The sequence below is a fragment of the Acomys minous genome (assembly GCF_964271855.1).
Source record: "Acomys minous genome assembly, chromosome: 20".
Classification (NCBI taxonomy): domain Eukaryota; kingdom Metazoa; phylum Chordata; class Mammalia; order Rodentia; family Muridae; genus Acomys; species Acomys minous.
In genome coordinates, this window is record NC_140502.1 from 4,551,161 (window position 1) to 4,565,033 (window position 13,873).

Genomic DNA, 13,873 nt, shown 5'->3' on the forward strand with positions numbered 1-13,873 from the left:
CTTCCACTGAGCCTGGCTACCTAGGTTTGATCCTCAGGACCCACATAGCGGAAAGAAAGACCTGACTCCCAAAAGGTGTACTCAGGGGGGCTGGAGAGATGGTTCAGTGGTTAAGAGCACTGCCCGGTCTTCCAAAGGATCCTGGTTCAATTCCCAGCACCCACATGGCAGCTCACAACTGTCTGTAACTCCAAGATCTGACACCCCTACACCAACACATGTACATAAATTTAAAAAAAGAGGTGTGGGCTGGAGAGATGGCTCAGTGGTTAAGAGCACTGCCCGGTCTTCCAAAGGACCCTGGTTCAATTCCCAGCACCCACATGGCAGCTCACAACTGTCTGTAACTCCAAGATCTGACACCCTCACACCAACACACATAAATTAAAATTAAATTAAAAAAAAAGAGGTGAACTCAGATCTTGTAGCATGCTCCTACCCACTAGTCTCCAATAAATAAATAAATAAATAAATAAATAAATAAATAAAAGGTTTGGGTATTTTTGTTTCTTTGATTGATTTTTTTTTTCAAGACAGGGTTTCGCTGTGTCGCCTCGGCTGTCCAGGATTCGATTTGTAGACCAGGCTGGCCTCAAACTCACAGAGATCTGCCTGCCTCTGCTTCCCCAAGTGTTGGGATTACAGGCGTGCGCTGACATGCCTGGCTTGCTTTTGTTTTTATTTGTTTGTTTGTTTTTACAAGATAGTGTTTCTCTGTGTATCCTGCGTGTCCTGGAACGAGTTTTGTAAACCAGGCTGGCCTAGAGCTCACAGAGAATAAAGGCACGAGCCACCACTTCTGGCTCACGTTAAAAAAAAAAAAGATTAAAAAAAAAAAGCATACAAAACAGGACTAGGTAAGTGACAATTGGAGTAATGGACAACAGGGGCTGTTTGAACAAATATATTTAAGAAAAGTAAGAAAAAATTGTGATATAAAATGTCCTTACATTGTTATAATATTATAATAGAATAACCATACTATTCTATACTATATTATGCATACTACATTGTGATATATATTATATATTAATGTGATAGGAGAGAGGCAGGCTCCCCGTTTAACTTTTATTTGCTTTGGCATAAAGTTTACGGAATGAATGGAATTTGCCAAAACTTACATTTGCACTGTGTGTCGAATGTGCAGATGAGTTAGAAAAGTCTGATTTGCACACCTTTAGTCCCAGCACTCAGGACGCAGAGGCAGGCAGATCTCTATGAGTTCCAGGACAGCTGGCCTACAGGGAAACCTTGTCTCAAAAAATAAACGGCAAACAAAAACACAACAACAAAAAGAAAATGTTGTTTGGATTTAGGTAATTCCCAGCAAGTTTTTGCTTTGTTTTTTTGTTTTTTTGTTTTTTGTTGTTTTTTTTTTTTTATTAAAATCTTCAAGCCGGGTGTGGTGGCGCACGCCTTTAATCCCAGCACTTGGGAGGCAGGGGCAGGCGGATCGCTGTGAGTTCGAGGCCAGCCTGGTCTACAAAGTGAGTCCAGGACAGCCAAGGCTAACACAGAGAGACCCTGTCTCGAAAAAAAAACCAAAAAAAACCAAAAACAAAAACAAAAACAAAAATCTTCACAGGAGGAATTTAATAGGAAAGGATTTGAAACTCCAACTTTGGAGACAGACAGACAGACAGACAGACAGAGACAGAGAGAGAGAGAGACAGACAGAGACAGAGAGACAGGGAGACAGAGAACCAATGCCTTCAGAGGGTAGAAAGGAGAGTTATGTGTGGTTGCAAGCCACTCCACAGACGGTGCTGGAACCTGGACTTACGTTCTCTGCAAGAACAGTAAGTGCTCTTAACCACGGAGCCATCTCCTCAGCCCTGACGTCACATTGTTTGCTTATTTTTGGTTTTCTGAGACATCTCACTATGGAGTCCAGTAGGCGGGACTGGCCCCATTGCCAGAACTTGAGCAACTACTCCATACACTGTGGAAAGTAACTATTGGTAAACCTGTCACTTTTCCTGTGCAGGGGGTCAGTGGAGCTGTTTTCCAAATTGCAGCTTTTGTCTCTCTATAAGAGATTTAGTTTCAACTGCTTAATTAGGAACTGCCACACGCAATCAATGGGACTTTGTTGCCGCTGTAACAGATGGACACAGTAGACAACACCCACTTAGCACTTTACTGCTTTGTAGGATGGACTTGGACATCCAAGAAAGTCAATCTCACTGGGGTAAAAAGGCTACAAGAAAACTGCACTTCTTTCTGGCATTATTTTAGTTAGTTAAAAAAAAAAAAAGCCCAGAGATCACAGAGTTGTGTTCTCTGACTCCACCTGTACAAGTCTTGCTCACCCCAACTCAGCCTGTTTGACCATAAGCCTGGAAGTCCCCTGCCTCAGCCACCCCAGTGCTGGGACTGCAGGTGTGTACCACCTTGGTTTCTGTTGCTTGGGTTTGTTTTTTTTTTTTTGTACATTCTATGAGTTTTGTCAAATATATGCCATGCATCTATCATTATAGTTGTCTATAGAAATATAGAATAGGCCGGGCGTGGTGGCGCACGCCTTTAATCCCAGCACTCTGGAGGCAGAAGCAGGCGGATCGCTGTGAGTTCGAGGCCAGCCTGGTCTACAAAGTGAGTCCAGGACCGTTAAGGCTACATAGAGAGACCCTGTCTCGAAAAAACAAAAATAACAACAACAAAAACCCAAAACAAAACAAACAACAATAACAACAAAAAAAAACCAACTATAGAATAATTTTAGTGCCTGAAAAATTTCAATCAGCTCTTTAAAGCTCCACTTTCCCCCCATAATCCCCGCCAGCACTTTCTTCTTTAACTGTCTCTTATCAACACTCTCTCAACATACAACATCCACATAGCACACACAGCACGCACTACACCCACAGACACTACACACACTACACAAAACACACCACACATAATACACACAATGCACAGTACAATACTACACACACGTACAACACACAGCACATGTACACAAAAGGTGATGATAAGAGATAGTTTATTCTGAAGTCAAATATGAGTGTCCACGGCAGAGGAGCACAGCACCAGGCTGAGCCAAGCTCCGCGCTCCACCATGGTAACATTAAAAAAAAAAAGATTTATTTATTATTTATACAGTATTCTGCCCACACATGTGCCTACCCACCACAAGAAGGCACCAGATCTCAATTACAGGTGGTTGTGAGCCACCGTGTGGGTGCTGGGAATTGAACTCGGGACCTTCAGAAGAGCAGATAGTGCTCTTAACCTCTGAGCCATCTCTCCAGCTCCACTGTGGGATCAGTTTTCATCAAGGCTCTATAATAACGGAACAAAGGGAATACGAATCCTTTCAAAGCACGTTGGTGGAAGGTCACGGATAACAGGAGAAGCCTGGACTGCAGACCTCAGCTTTTGTCTGGCCGGGATTTAGCCTTTTGGTTGGTAGAAGTGGTGATGGCGTGTGTGGTCTGTCTTTGCACGTTGGGAGACCCCAAAGGGCTTACTTCACAGTCACAGCAGAGACATTAGATGACGTCAGAGGCAGGTAGTCACGAGGGCCTGTGAGAGGTGCTAGAGGTGGCCTGTGATGATCCGGCTCTGGACTTGCAACATTCCAACCTCTCCATTTAAATTCTTATCAGTTAATGAGCCGCGCAGAAGGCTTAGTGGAAGGTGTGTCTCTCCCCCGCCCCCCATGCACAGTATTCTTTGCTTTCCTGGAATGCTGGGTAGATAAAATTTACAGTCTGTAGCCTTTTCAGACTGACCTCTTTTGCTCAAGAATATGTATTTTTGCATCTTCCATCTCTATGTCTTTTTTTTGCAGGGGGAGGGCTCGACAGCTCACTTATTCTGAGCTCGAAATGCTACCCCATCGCACAGCTGTGCCACGGGTTTTTGTGTAGCCCAGGCTGGCCCTGAGCTCCTGCTCCTCCTGCCTCTGTTTCCCATGTTCTGGGACCATAGGCGTGCGTGTACCAACCACCACACCTGGTTTATGCAGTTCTGGGGACTGGGTCTGATGCTCTAGCGGGAGCAGATCTAGCTACCCACAGCTTCACAGTGCTCTGTTTTGCTTTGTGTTGGGTTTTGCGTTTGTTTGTTTTTGCGACTCCTGGCTCTGTTTAACTTGTAGGACAACTCCTTGAGACTATGGAATATTGAAGAAATTGACAAAATTCCTTTGGTAACGGAGAAAAGAAAGGCCATGGGCTTCAACGTCAAGCAGGTTGGTTTTGGGTGAAAGTAAGCCCGTGAGGGGCTGGAGAGATGACTCAGAGGTTAAGAGCACTGTCTGCTCTTCCGAAGGTCCTGAGTTCAATTCCCAGAAACCACATGGTGGCTCACAGCCATCTGTAATGAGATATAGCGCCCCCTTCTGGTGTGTAGGTGTACATGCAGGCAGAGCACTGTATACATAATAAACAAATCTTACAAAAAAACAAAAAAAGCCCGTAAACCTTCACCAACTCAGCTTATTCCCGCCCCCCCCCCAGCAAACATTTACTGGGCCCCCAGGGACACAACTGAAAAGCAAAAATGGAACCTCAGCCTTGTGGGTGCTTAAATTCTAAAAGGCGAGACAAGTGGACAGATACAAGGAAAATACGTGGTTGCATGGTAAAGCAGCAACATTTAGGGGGGAAAAACACTGGCTGGAGGGGAGGAGCATCTATCTATATTCATTTGGTTTTCTGAGGCTGGTTTCTGCTCTATACCCTAGGTTGTCCTTCCTTATTCTTATAACTGCTGGCATTATAAATGTGCAACACCGCTTATTTGTTTGTTTGTTTGTTTGTTTGTTTGTTTATTGTGGGATAGAACACAGGCCTTTCACTCCTAACCTCTGTTTAGTTTATTTTACTTAAAACTTTTCATTTTTCTTTATTTCTTTATTTATATATTTATTTTTGAGATAGCATCTTACTGTGTAGCCCTAGCTGTCCTGGAACTAGCAATGTAGACCAGGCTGACATTGAACTTACAGAGATCCTCCTGCCTCAGTCTCCCGAGTACTGTGATTATAGGTGTGCTCCCTAGCTCTGTGTGTGTGTGTGTGTGTGTGTGTGTGTGTGTGTGTGTGTGTCTGTGTCTGCTATGTGAGTGCAGATCCCCCAGGAGCTAGAGTTGCGGGCAGCTGTGAGACACCTGACACAGGACCTCTGGAAGAGCAGAAAGGGCTCTGAACCTCTGAGCCATCTTTCTAGCTCTGTGATGCTGGAAAAGGCAGCCAGGGTAGGCCTCTTGGTTTGTTTTGCTTTTCAACACAGGGTTTTCTTTGTGCAGCCTTGGCTGTCCTGGACTCTCTTTGTAGACCGGGCTGGCCTCCGCCAAACTCCCAAGAGAGCCACCTGCCTCTGCCTCTGAGTGCTGGGATTAAAGGTGTGCATGCCCTGCTGTCAGGGTAGAGATCTTAGCGGGACACAGGCAGCAGATGTTGTAGACTTGAAGGGGATTGTGTGGGGGCAGGGGGCAGGTATTTAGGGGAAGGTGCCAGCAGCGGGAACAGCCAGGGCAGGCTCTGAGGCATCAGTAAGTAGGCTAAGTCTGAGTGAGTTGGGGGCGGTGAGGTTCTATGGAAGGGGCGTGGCCCGAGGGAGGGGCAGTCCGTAGAGGAGTGGCCAGATCCCTCTGGAATTGTGCTGTCCTCCAGCTGTGGACAGCCTGACTGAAGCCCTGCCCCCCTAACCCCCACGTTCCACGTGAAAGGCTCAGAAACCCATTATTTGGTGCAAGAGCTAGGTGGCAGGGTTGGCACACCAGTTTCACCAGGACTGGCCTCAGAGGCAAAAGGCGTGGCCATTCCACCTCCAAGTTCTCCCAAGCTCTGGCTGGAAACCGCAGCGAAGGTGAGGGCAGCACTGAGGATACGGGCAGGAGACCCTTGTCTTCAGTTCTTGTGGCCGTGTTAGTCCACAGACTCTGGAAGGGACTGGCTATAGAGAGATGAGATCATCTGTCCACCCCAACTCCCCACCCCCGCCCCACCCCCACACATCCTAGCTGGCCTAGGAGTGGCCGCCTCCCTGAGTTCAGTTGATCTGGGGTGAGAAGCAAGCTGGAAAGGAAGGCTGTTCAAGTCTCCAAGTTTAAAGAAGCCAAACAGAACTGTAGCGAAAATGAAGCTACTGAGCCAGGCGGTGGCGGCGGCGCACGCCTTTAATCCCAGCACTCGGGGAGGCAGCGGCAAGCGGATCTCTGTGAGTTCGAGACCAGCCTTGTCTGCAAAGCAGACAGCCAGGCTACACAGAGACCAGGACAGCCAAGGCTACACAGAGAAACCTTGTCTTGAACCCCCCCCCCCCCACCACCACCAAAAGCTACTGTGTTTGGCTTGTTTCAAACTCACAGGAGAAACCTCAGCACCTGGGTTTCTCAGGTCTATGTCGGGCACAGGCTTCCAAGGGCCCCGAGTTCTTAGGGGGAGCACAGTACAGGAGCACGGAGTGGCAGGGTACACACTTGATGCCTTGCAGATTTGTGTGTTCATGTGCGTGTGTGCTGGGATTCCCTGAGAGGCCTCTGGCATGGCCTGAGAGCCCCCCCCCACACTCCCATCCCCACCCGACTCAATCACTGGCGAGCATCCATATCTGCTGGGAGGAGTTTTGGGAGGAAGAGACCGGACCCCACACAGGCTGGTTGAAATCCTTGTCTGGAGCTGAGCGAGGTGCTTCCTTCTTGGAGGCCCAGCACTTTGGAGCTTGAGGCCGGAGGATTGCGAGTTGTTGGAGGTCAGCCCGCGAGATTTAGTGAGGCGTTGTCTCCGAGAACTAAAGAAAAATACATAGGGGCTAGGGAGAGGGCCTAGTGGCTGAAAGCACCTGTTGCTCCTACAGAGGACCAGGGTTCGATTCCAGCACCCACCACCACTCCTAACTCCAGTTCCAGGGGGATATGATGCCCTTTAAAAACAGACAAACAAGCCAACCAATAATAAAGAAATGCCCCGTTTCTCTCAGAAATCTCGTCTAGTTACTCAGGGCTGGAGAGATGGCTCAGTGGTTAAGATCATTGGATGCTCTCTCCCAGAGGTCCCGTTTCAGTTCCCAGCAACCACATGGTGTCTTACAGCCATAGGAAATGAGATTATGATGCCCTCTTCAGGTGTACAGAGCGCAGATAGAGCACTCATACACAAAATAAATAAATAAATAATATTAAAAAAAAAAAAAAGAACTAGCTACTCAGAAGGCTGAGGCAGAAGGATTTAAGTTAAGGCCTGCCTGGGAAATAGATATATATTGGGACCCTGTCTCAAAATAAAACCAGATCCTTGGGCCGGGCGCGGTGTCGCACCCGTTTTAATCCCAGCACTCGGGAGGCAGAAGCTGGTGGAACTCTGTGAGTTCGAGGCCAACCTGGTCTACAAAGTGAGTCCAGGGCAGCCAAGGCTACACAGAGAGACCCTGTCTTGAAAAACAAACAAACAAAAAAGAGAAACCAATCCTTGCTTCCTTCTAACTCTGGTGCACATCAGGCATCCTCAGCGTATCCAAGGAGTCAGGACACTCCTGGATCCCACAGTTTCCCTCTGGACCACTCTGTCCAGAGAGCCGTGGGCAAGGGCGGGGCAAAACTCGTCTTCCTCTTCCCCAGCATGCAGCTGCATGAGGAGCCAGCCTGGGGTACCCTCTTAGCTTTAAAGGGAGACGCTGGGCAGAAGCCCATGTCAGATGCTCCCATCCTGCCTTGGGAAGTTTGTGGGCTGAGAGACTCAAGAGAAGGAAGGGCTCCCCTCGGCTCAATCCAGGCTAGCTGCTGGTGGGCCACGGGATCCCACGCTCACAGCCTGATCTCCTTTCTGTTTCTCGAAACTATTTCACGGCAGTGCACGCATTGCAGCCAGCTCTTCTCCGCCACCGAAAGCGACGACTCTTCTAAGCCGTCCAACCGCTGTATGTTCTGCCAGAGAGAGAACTTATCACCCAGCTCTTCCTCCTCGTCCTCACAGGAGAATAGGGAAAACTGATGGCTGCCCTGTGTGTGTGGGGGGGGGGGGGGAGGCTTCCAGTAACTTGAGCATCGGCCACCGCCACCCGCTGCTTGCAGTGTTCTGCGGGGCCTCCCATCTGACTGCACCCATCAGAGAGAGGCAGGGCCAGGCCCCCCCCCCCCTAGACGCTCAGCATGGTACTGCCTCCTTGCGCCCTCTCCACCCCCCCCCCCGCCTCCCACCTCCCTCCTCCACCGTCCCCCCTCCCCCCCTCCCCCCCCCCGCCAACCCTTCAGAGGTGAGCATGTTTAATTTTAATAGAGAAATAAATCTAGCTTCCCTTAAGACAAGTGTTGGGGAGGGGGGGAGTTGTGGAAGCAGTTAACTGTTTCTGAACTTTCTACCCTGGCTGCTCATCGGTCTCATTTTCGCAACTGGGACGCGTTCGTCAAGGAAAGATGATGTGTGGGGTCCCGCTCTGTGGACGAGGACGGCAAAGCATCGTGACAGTCACGGATTCAATACGGTTCCTCCCTTCCAGGTTCAAGGGCTATGTAGGAGCTCGGTCCTCTCTGTAATGGTGCGGAAGGGTCTTCTCAGGTGGCGGTTTCCATCCTCCTCGTGCGTCTGAGTGTTTTGTATGTGCCTCGCGTGTACGCAGTGCCCACCGATGCCAAAAGATGGTGATACATGTATGCCCTCGAATAGAGAGAGGGCTGTGGGTCCTGGGAATTGAACCTGAGTCTTTTTAAATTTTATTTTTATTCATTTATTTATTTATTTTGGTTTTTGGTTTTTGGAAGATTCTCTGTGTAGCCCTGGCTGTCCTGGATTCGCTTTGTAGACCAGGCTGGCCTCGAACTCACAGCGATCCGCCTGCCTCTGCCTCCTGCGAGCTGGAATTACAGGCTTGAACCTGCATCTCTTCAGCACACCCCTAGACAGGTTTGAGGGCTCTTTTCATCATTAAGATGCCGGTGAGTGCTCTTCTCCACTCTGGGGCTGATTAGAACGCCCGTCGTCTCCACACCTTCCTCCTCCTCCGCGATGGACACCCAGGTTACCACGTTTCTGTGCACGTTGCATTCATGTGTGCATAGATCGGTTCAGCAAATGAGTCAGTCTCCTGCCGGAGTAAGGCCGGAGGAGTGCAAGGCTGGCTGGCACGGTAACCCCAGAACGACTCGGGGAAAGCCTGGATTGGGGTGGGGTGGGGTGGGGGCCTTGACTCGCGCTAAGGATCCCTGTCTCTCTCTGGCTCCAGAAGTTGTTATGGGCCTGGGCAGGCACGGATGGCCGCAGCTCACCAGACGGGAAAGCCCGGCCGCCCTGGGGTGGGGGTGTCTCGGGGGCGCTTGGGGGCTGCGTTGAGATTCCCAGAGCCACTCTCAGCCGACGAGCGCGACCCGCAGAGGACAAAGCTCAAAAGGTGGTGCTGCCGAGACCGGAAACCACCCCGCCCACTCCGCGGTGCCTATCAGAACCCCCATAGCTCCTTTCAGGCTTCGGATGGCAGCACAAGCGAGGAGCTGCAGTGCGCATGCGCTCCCCTGCCAGCACAAAAAAAAAAACCCCGTGCACGCATGCGCAGAGCTCATGAGCTCACTAGAAATGGGAACCGGTTTCTCGCACTGCCGAGACGGGCGGCGCCGTGGCTTAGTTGGTTAAAGCGCCTGTCTAGTAAACAGGAGATCCTGGGTTCGAATCCCAGCGGTGCCTCGGTTAGTGTCTGTGCACTTCAGATACGTTTTTGCGAGCGCTCTTACTGGAAGTCTCTGTCGGGGATGAGACATTTTAGCTGAAGACGTTTTCGGGTTCCCTATTAGCCTTTACCTCTTAAGGTCGTCAAATAGATGTCCCCCGAGTGCTCTCACGGGGGCGTGGGGGGGGGGGAGGAGGATGAGTCTCCACATCCTCTTTCTTGGCTTCTCTAAACCTCGAAATGATTGAAAAGATTCCTGGATAGCCGGACTCCCTTTCTCACCTGATCTGGCTATTCCAGGTTTTTGTAGGAGGCATCACATAGTCCTAAAAGAAAATACAGGCTCTACCTTTCCTGATAACAATCTCAGGGAATTCCAGGAAGTACCCCACCCCATGCTGAGATCTCAGCCTCCAACAAATGGCCTTTAATTATGCCTCTGGCACCATCCCCTTCACACATAGGATAATTAAGTACGGCTTTCCTTCCTGTGAGAAAGGCCCCATGTTACTAAGGCACTGTGTGTGTCACTGGCACTCTTAGGCTCAGCGAATCAGACACATTCTCCCTAACTGCCCAGGGTTTATAAATCCCTAATTCACGCGCAAAGTTGCCTTTGATTTCTCACTCATGACCAACTGAGACTCTATTTCTTGGGAGGGAGGGGACCGCCGCTGGATGCCCGGTGCTCAGGAAGCAATGGCGGAACTGCCTTTACAGCCACTGAGGCCCTGACCCACCACTGCTGGGGAAGCACCTGAGGAGGTGCACATCTCGCCCCTGTCTGCCTGCAGGGTTTCGGGTGTCTGTCTATGTCCCCCAACCTGCTGGGCTCAGGATGCAGACCTGTGGGACCTAGACCTGTGGGACCCAGACCTGTGGGACCTAGACCTGAGGGACCCAGACCCGAGGGACCCAGACCTATGGGACCCAGACCTGAGGGGCCCAGACCTGAGGGACCCAGACCTGAGGGGCCCAGACCTGTGGGATCCAGACCCGAGGGACCCAGACCCGAGGGACTCAGACCTGTGGGACCCAGACCTGTGGGACCCAGACCTGAGGGGCCCAGACCTGTGGAACCCAGACCTGAGGGACCCAGACCCGAGGGACCCAGACCTGAGGGGCCCAGATCTGTGGAACCCAGACCCGAGGGGCCCAGACCTGTGGGACAGACCCGTGGGACCCAGACCCGAGGGGCCCAGACCCGAGGGACCCAGACCCGTGGGACCCAGACCCGAGGGGCCCAGACCCGAGAGACCCAGACCCGAGGGACCCAGACCCGAGGGGCCCAGACCCGAGGGACCCAGACTCGAGGGGCCCAGACCCGAGGGACCCAGACCCGAGGGACCCAGACCCGAAGCACCCAGACTGGCGCCAGGAACCACATAGAAGAAGCAGTGACACCACAAGCAATGGTCAGGCAGGTCCAGGGTCGGCCGCGCTCTGACACATGGTAGCTGTGGGAGGCAAGGGCACGATGTTTTGCCGGTGGAAAAACGCCAGGGACGTTTCTCAGCCACATTTTAAGGGTGGTATTTGTATGTCCCAAATTACACAATTCTACTGGTGGATAGGTTGAGACCGACAAAGAGAAACAGAGACACACACAGAAAGACAAGAGATACACACACACACACACACACACACACACACAGAGAGAGAGAGAGAGAGAGAGAGAGAGAGAGAGGGAGAGAGAGAACATCCCTGATTATGCTGGCTGTAGATGTCCTTATATGTACATACTCAGTAAATGTTCTACCACTGAGCCACACCCCAGCTCCTCACTGGGGGATTCTAGGCAGGGGCTCTACCACTGAGCCACACTCCAGCCCCTCACTGGGGGATTCTAGGCAGGGGCTCTACCACTGAGCCACACTCCAGCCCCTCACTGGGGGATTCTAGGCAGGGGCTCTACCACTGAGCCACACCCCAGCTCCTCACTGGGGGATTCTAGGCAGGTGCTCTACCACTGAGCCACACCCCAGCCCCTCACTGAGGGATTCTAGGCAGGGGCTCTACCACTGAGCCACACCCCCAGCCCCTCACTGGAGGATTCTAAGCAGGGGCTCTACCACTGAGCCACACCCCAGCCCCTCACTGGGGGATTCTAGGCAGGGGCTCTACCACTTAGCTATAGCTATAGCCCTTGATGTTTTGAGACAGGGTCCCACAACACATCTCAGGCTAGTCTTGAAGTGACTACATAATTGAGGCTGGCCTTGAACTTAAAATCCTCCTGGCTTGGTTTTGCCAGAGCTGAGATTGCAAGACTGTGCTGGCATACTCAGCAAGTTTAGTTTTGAGTGGTAGAGATGTGGCTCATTTGAATTAAGGTGAGCCTTAAGAGGTGGTGTGTGGTCAGGCGTACTGGCACACGCCTTTAATCCTAGCACTTGGGAGGTAGAGGCAGGTGGATCTCTGTGAGTTTGAGGCCAGCCTGAACTACAGAGCGAGTCCAGGACAGCCAGGGCTATGCAGGAAACCCTATCTCAATAAATAAATAAATAAATTTTTTAAAAAAGGTGTGTGTGTGTGTCTGTGTGTAAATACTGGATTTGGGAGACTTCTTATGAGAACGTTAAAATAAAAATATTGAATTATTAACTTGGAAAAATGAATTTGATTATATGTTGAAACAACACTATTTTGAACACTTTTGTCTAAAGTGTATCATTAAGTTTAATTACTTTTATAAAGACTTATTATAAGTGTTTGTATAGCTGAGCGTGGTGGCGCTCGCCTTTGATCCCAGCACTCAAGAGGCAGAGGCAGGCAGATTGCTGTGAGTTCGAGGCCAGCCTGGTCTAAAAAGTGAGTCCAGGACAGCCAGGGCTACACAGAGAAACCCTGTTTCGAAAAACAAAAACAAACAAACAAACAAAGTTTGTGTGTAAGTGAGTATATATAAGTGTGTACAGGTGCCCACAGAGGCCAGAAGAGAGTGTCAGACCCTACTCCCCGACACCCCCAGAGCTGGAGACAACGTGGTGGTCTGACATGGCTGCTGGTTCTGAACTCAGGTCCCCGGCAAAAGCAGAAGCAATTTCACCAGTGGATTCTCTCTCTCGTCCCGATCTCTCTTATCATTTTTATTTGTTTGTTTGTTTGTTTGTTTGGGTATTGGTGATTAGATACGATGAACGTCTCACAGATGCTAAACCCTGACTGTACCACAGAGCTGCACCGCAGCCGGGCGTTGGCTCCAGCTACTTCCCTGTGGCGTCCCACGTGTGGTCCACGCGGCATCTCCATTAGACGGTCCTGGCTGGAGAGCGTGTGCTAACAGTGCCCGCCCGCGCGCAGCGCGTCTACGAGAACTCGGTCTGAGCCGCGGGGTCATTCACTGCTGTGTTTGCTCTTACTACGCCCCTTGACTGAGCTCTGGGCTTGTTCGGTGCAGTGTGGATGAAACGACAGTAACGGAAACGCAAAAGCACAGCACCGTGACCGTTTCCAAGCGAGCTATGCCCACACGACACCAGGAAGGTTCGTGGCAAGGCTCAGACTCTGATTTCTTTTATGATTATTGTTAATTACGTGTGTGTGTGTTTGTCCCTGTGCAGAGGTGTGCATGTGAGTGTGGGTGGGGGCACCAGATGCCCTGGAACTGGCTGCAGTTACAGGTAGCTGTGAGCCGTATGGCGTGGGTGATGGGAACTGAACTCTGGTCCTCTGAAAAAAATAGAAAGTGTTTTAACTGCTAAGCTTCCCGTCCACCGTGCCACCCCTGTCTGCCTGCCTTCCTTCCTTTCTTTCTTGTTTTGTTTTTCGAGACAGGGTTTCTCTGGGTAGCCCTGGCTGTCCTGGACTCACTTTGTAGACCAGGCTGGCCTCGAACTCACAGTGATCCGCCTGCCTCTGCCTCCCGAGTGCTGGGATTAAAGGCGTGCGCCACCACGCCCGGCCTTTCCTTCTTTCTTCTTCTTTCTTCTTCTTCTTCTTCTTCTTCTTCTTCTTCTTCTTCTTCTTCTTCTTCTTCTTCTTCTTCTTCTTCTTCTTCTTCTTCTTCCTTCTTCTTCTTCCTTCTTCTTTTTCTTCCTTCTTCCTCTTCCTCTTTCTCTTTCTCCTCCTCCTTCTCCTCTTCCTTCATTTTGTTTCATGTAGTCCAGGCTAGCCTCAAAGTTTCGCTGTAGTCTATAGGTAAATCTAGCCTTGAACATCCGATCCTTCTGCCTCCACCTCTAAGGGCTGGGGTTCCAGGTGTGAGTTACCACGCCCAGCTCAGTGTCTGGTTTTCCATCAGCTTCCTGCCTCTTGTATGCAAA

General features: G+C 50.5%; 1 protein-coding gene across 2 annotated transcripts in view; it reads left to right on the forward strand.

The window, feature by feature from the left end:
• WDR88 (WD repeat domain 88) overlaps positions 1–8,130 on the forward strand; it is a 34,300-nt gene extending 26,170 nt beyond the window's left edge. For both annotated transcript variants that reach the window (XM_084770823.1, XM_084770824.1), the window contains exons 10-11: positions 4,106–4,198; positions 7,802–8,130. In XM_084770823.1, the coding sequence (XP_084626949.1) occupies positions 4,106–4,198; positions 7,802–7,942 (234 nt within the window). In that variant the 3' untranslated portion in view covers positions 7,943–8,130. The remainder of the gene's footprint in view (positions 1–4,105; positions 4,199–7,801) is intronic.
• Positions 8,131–13,873: the final 5,743 nt, after the last annotated feature.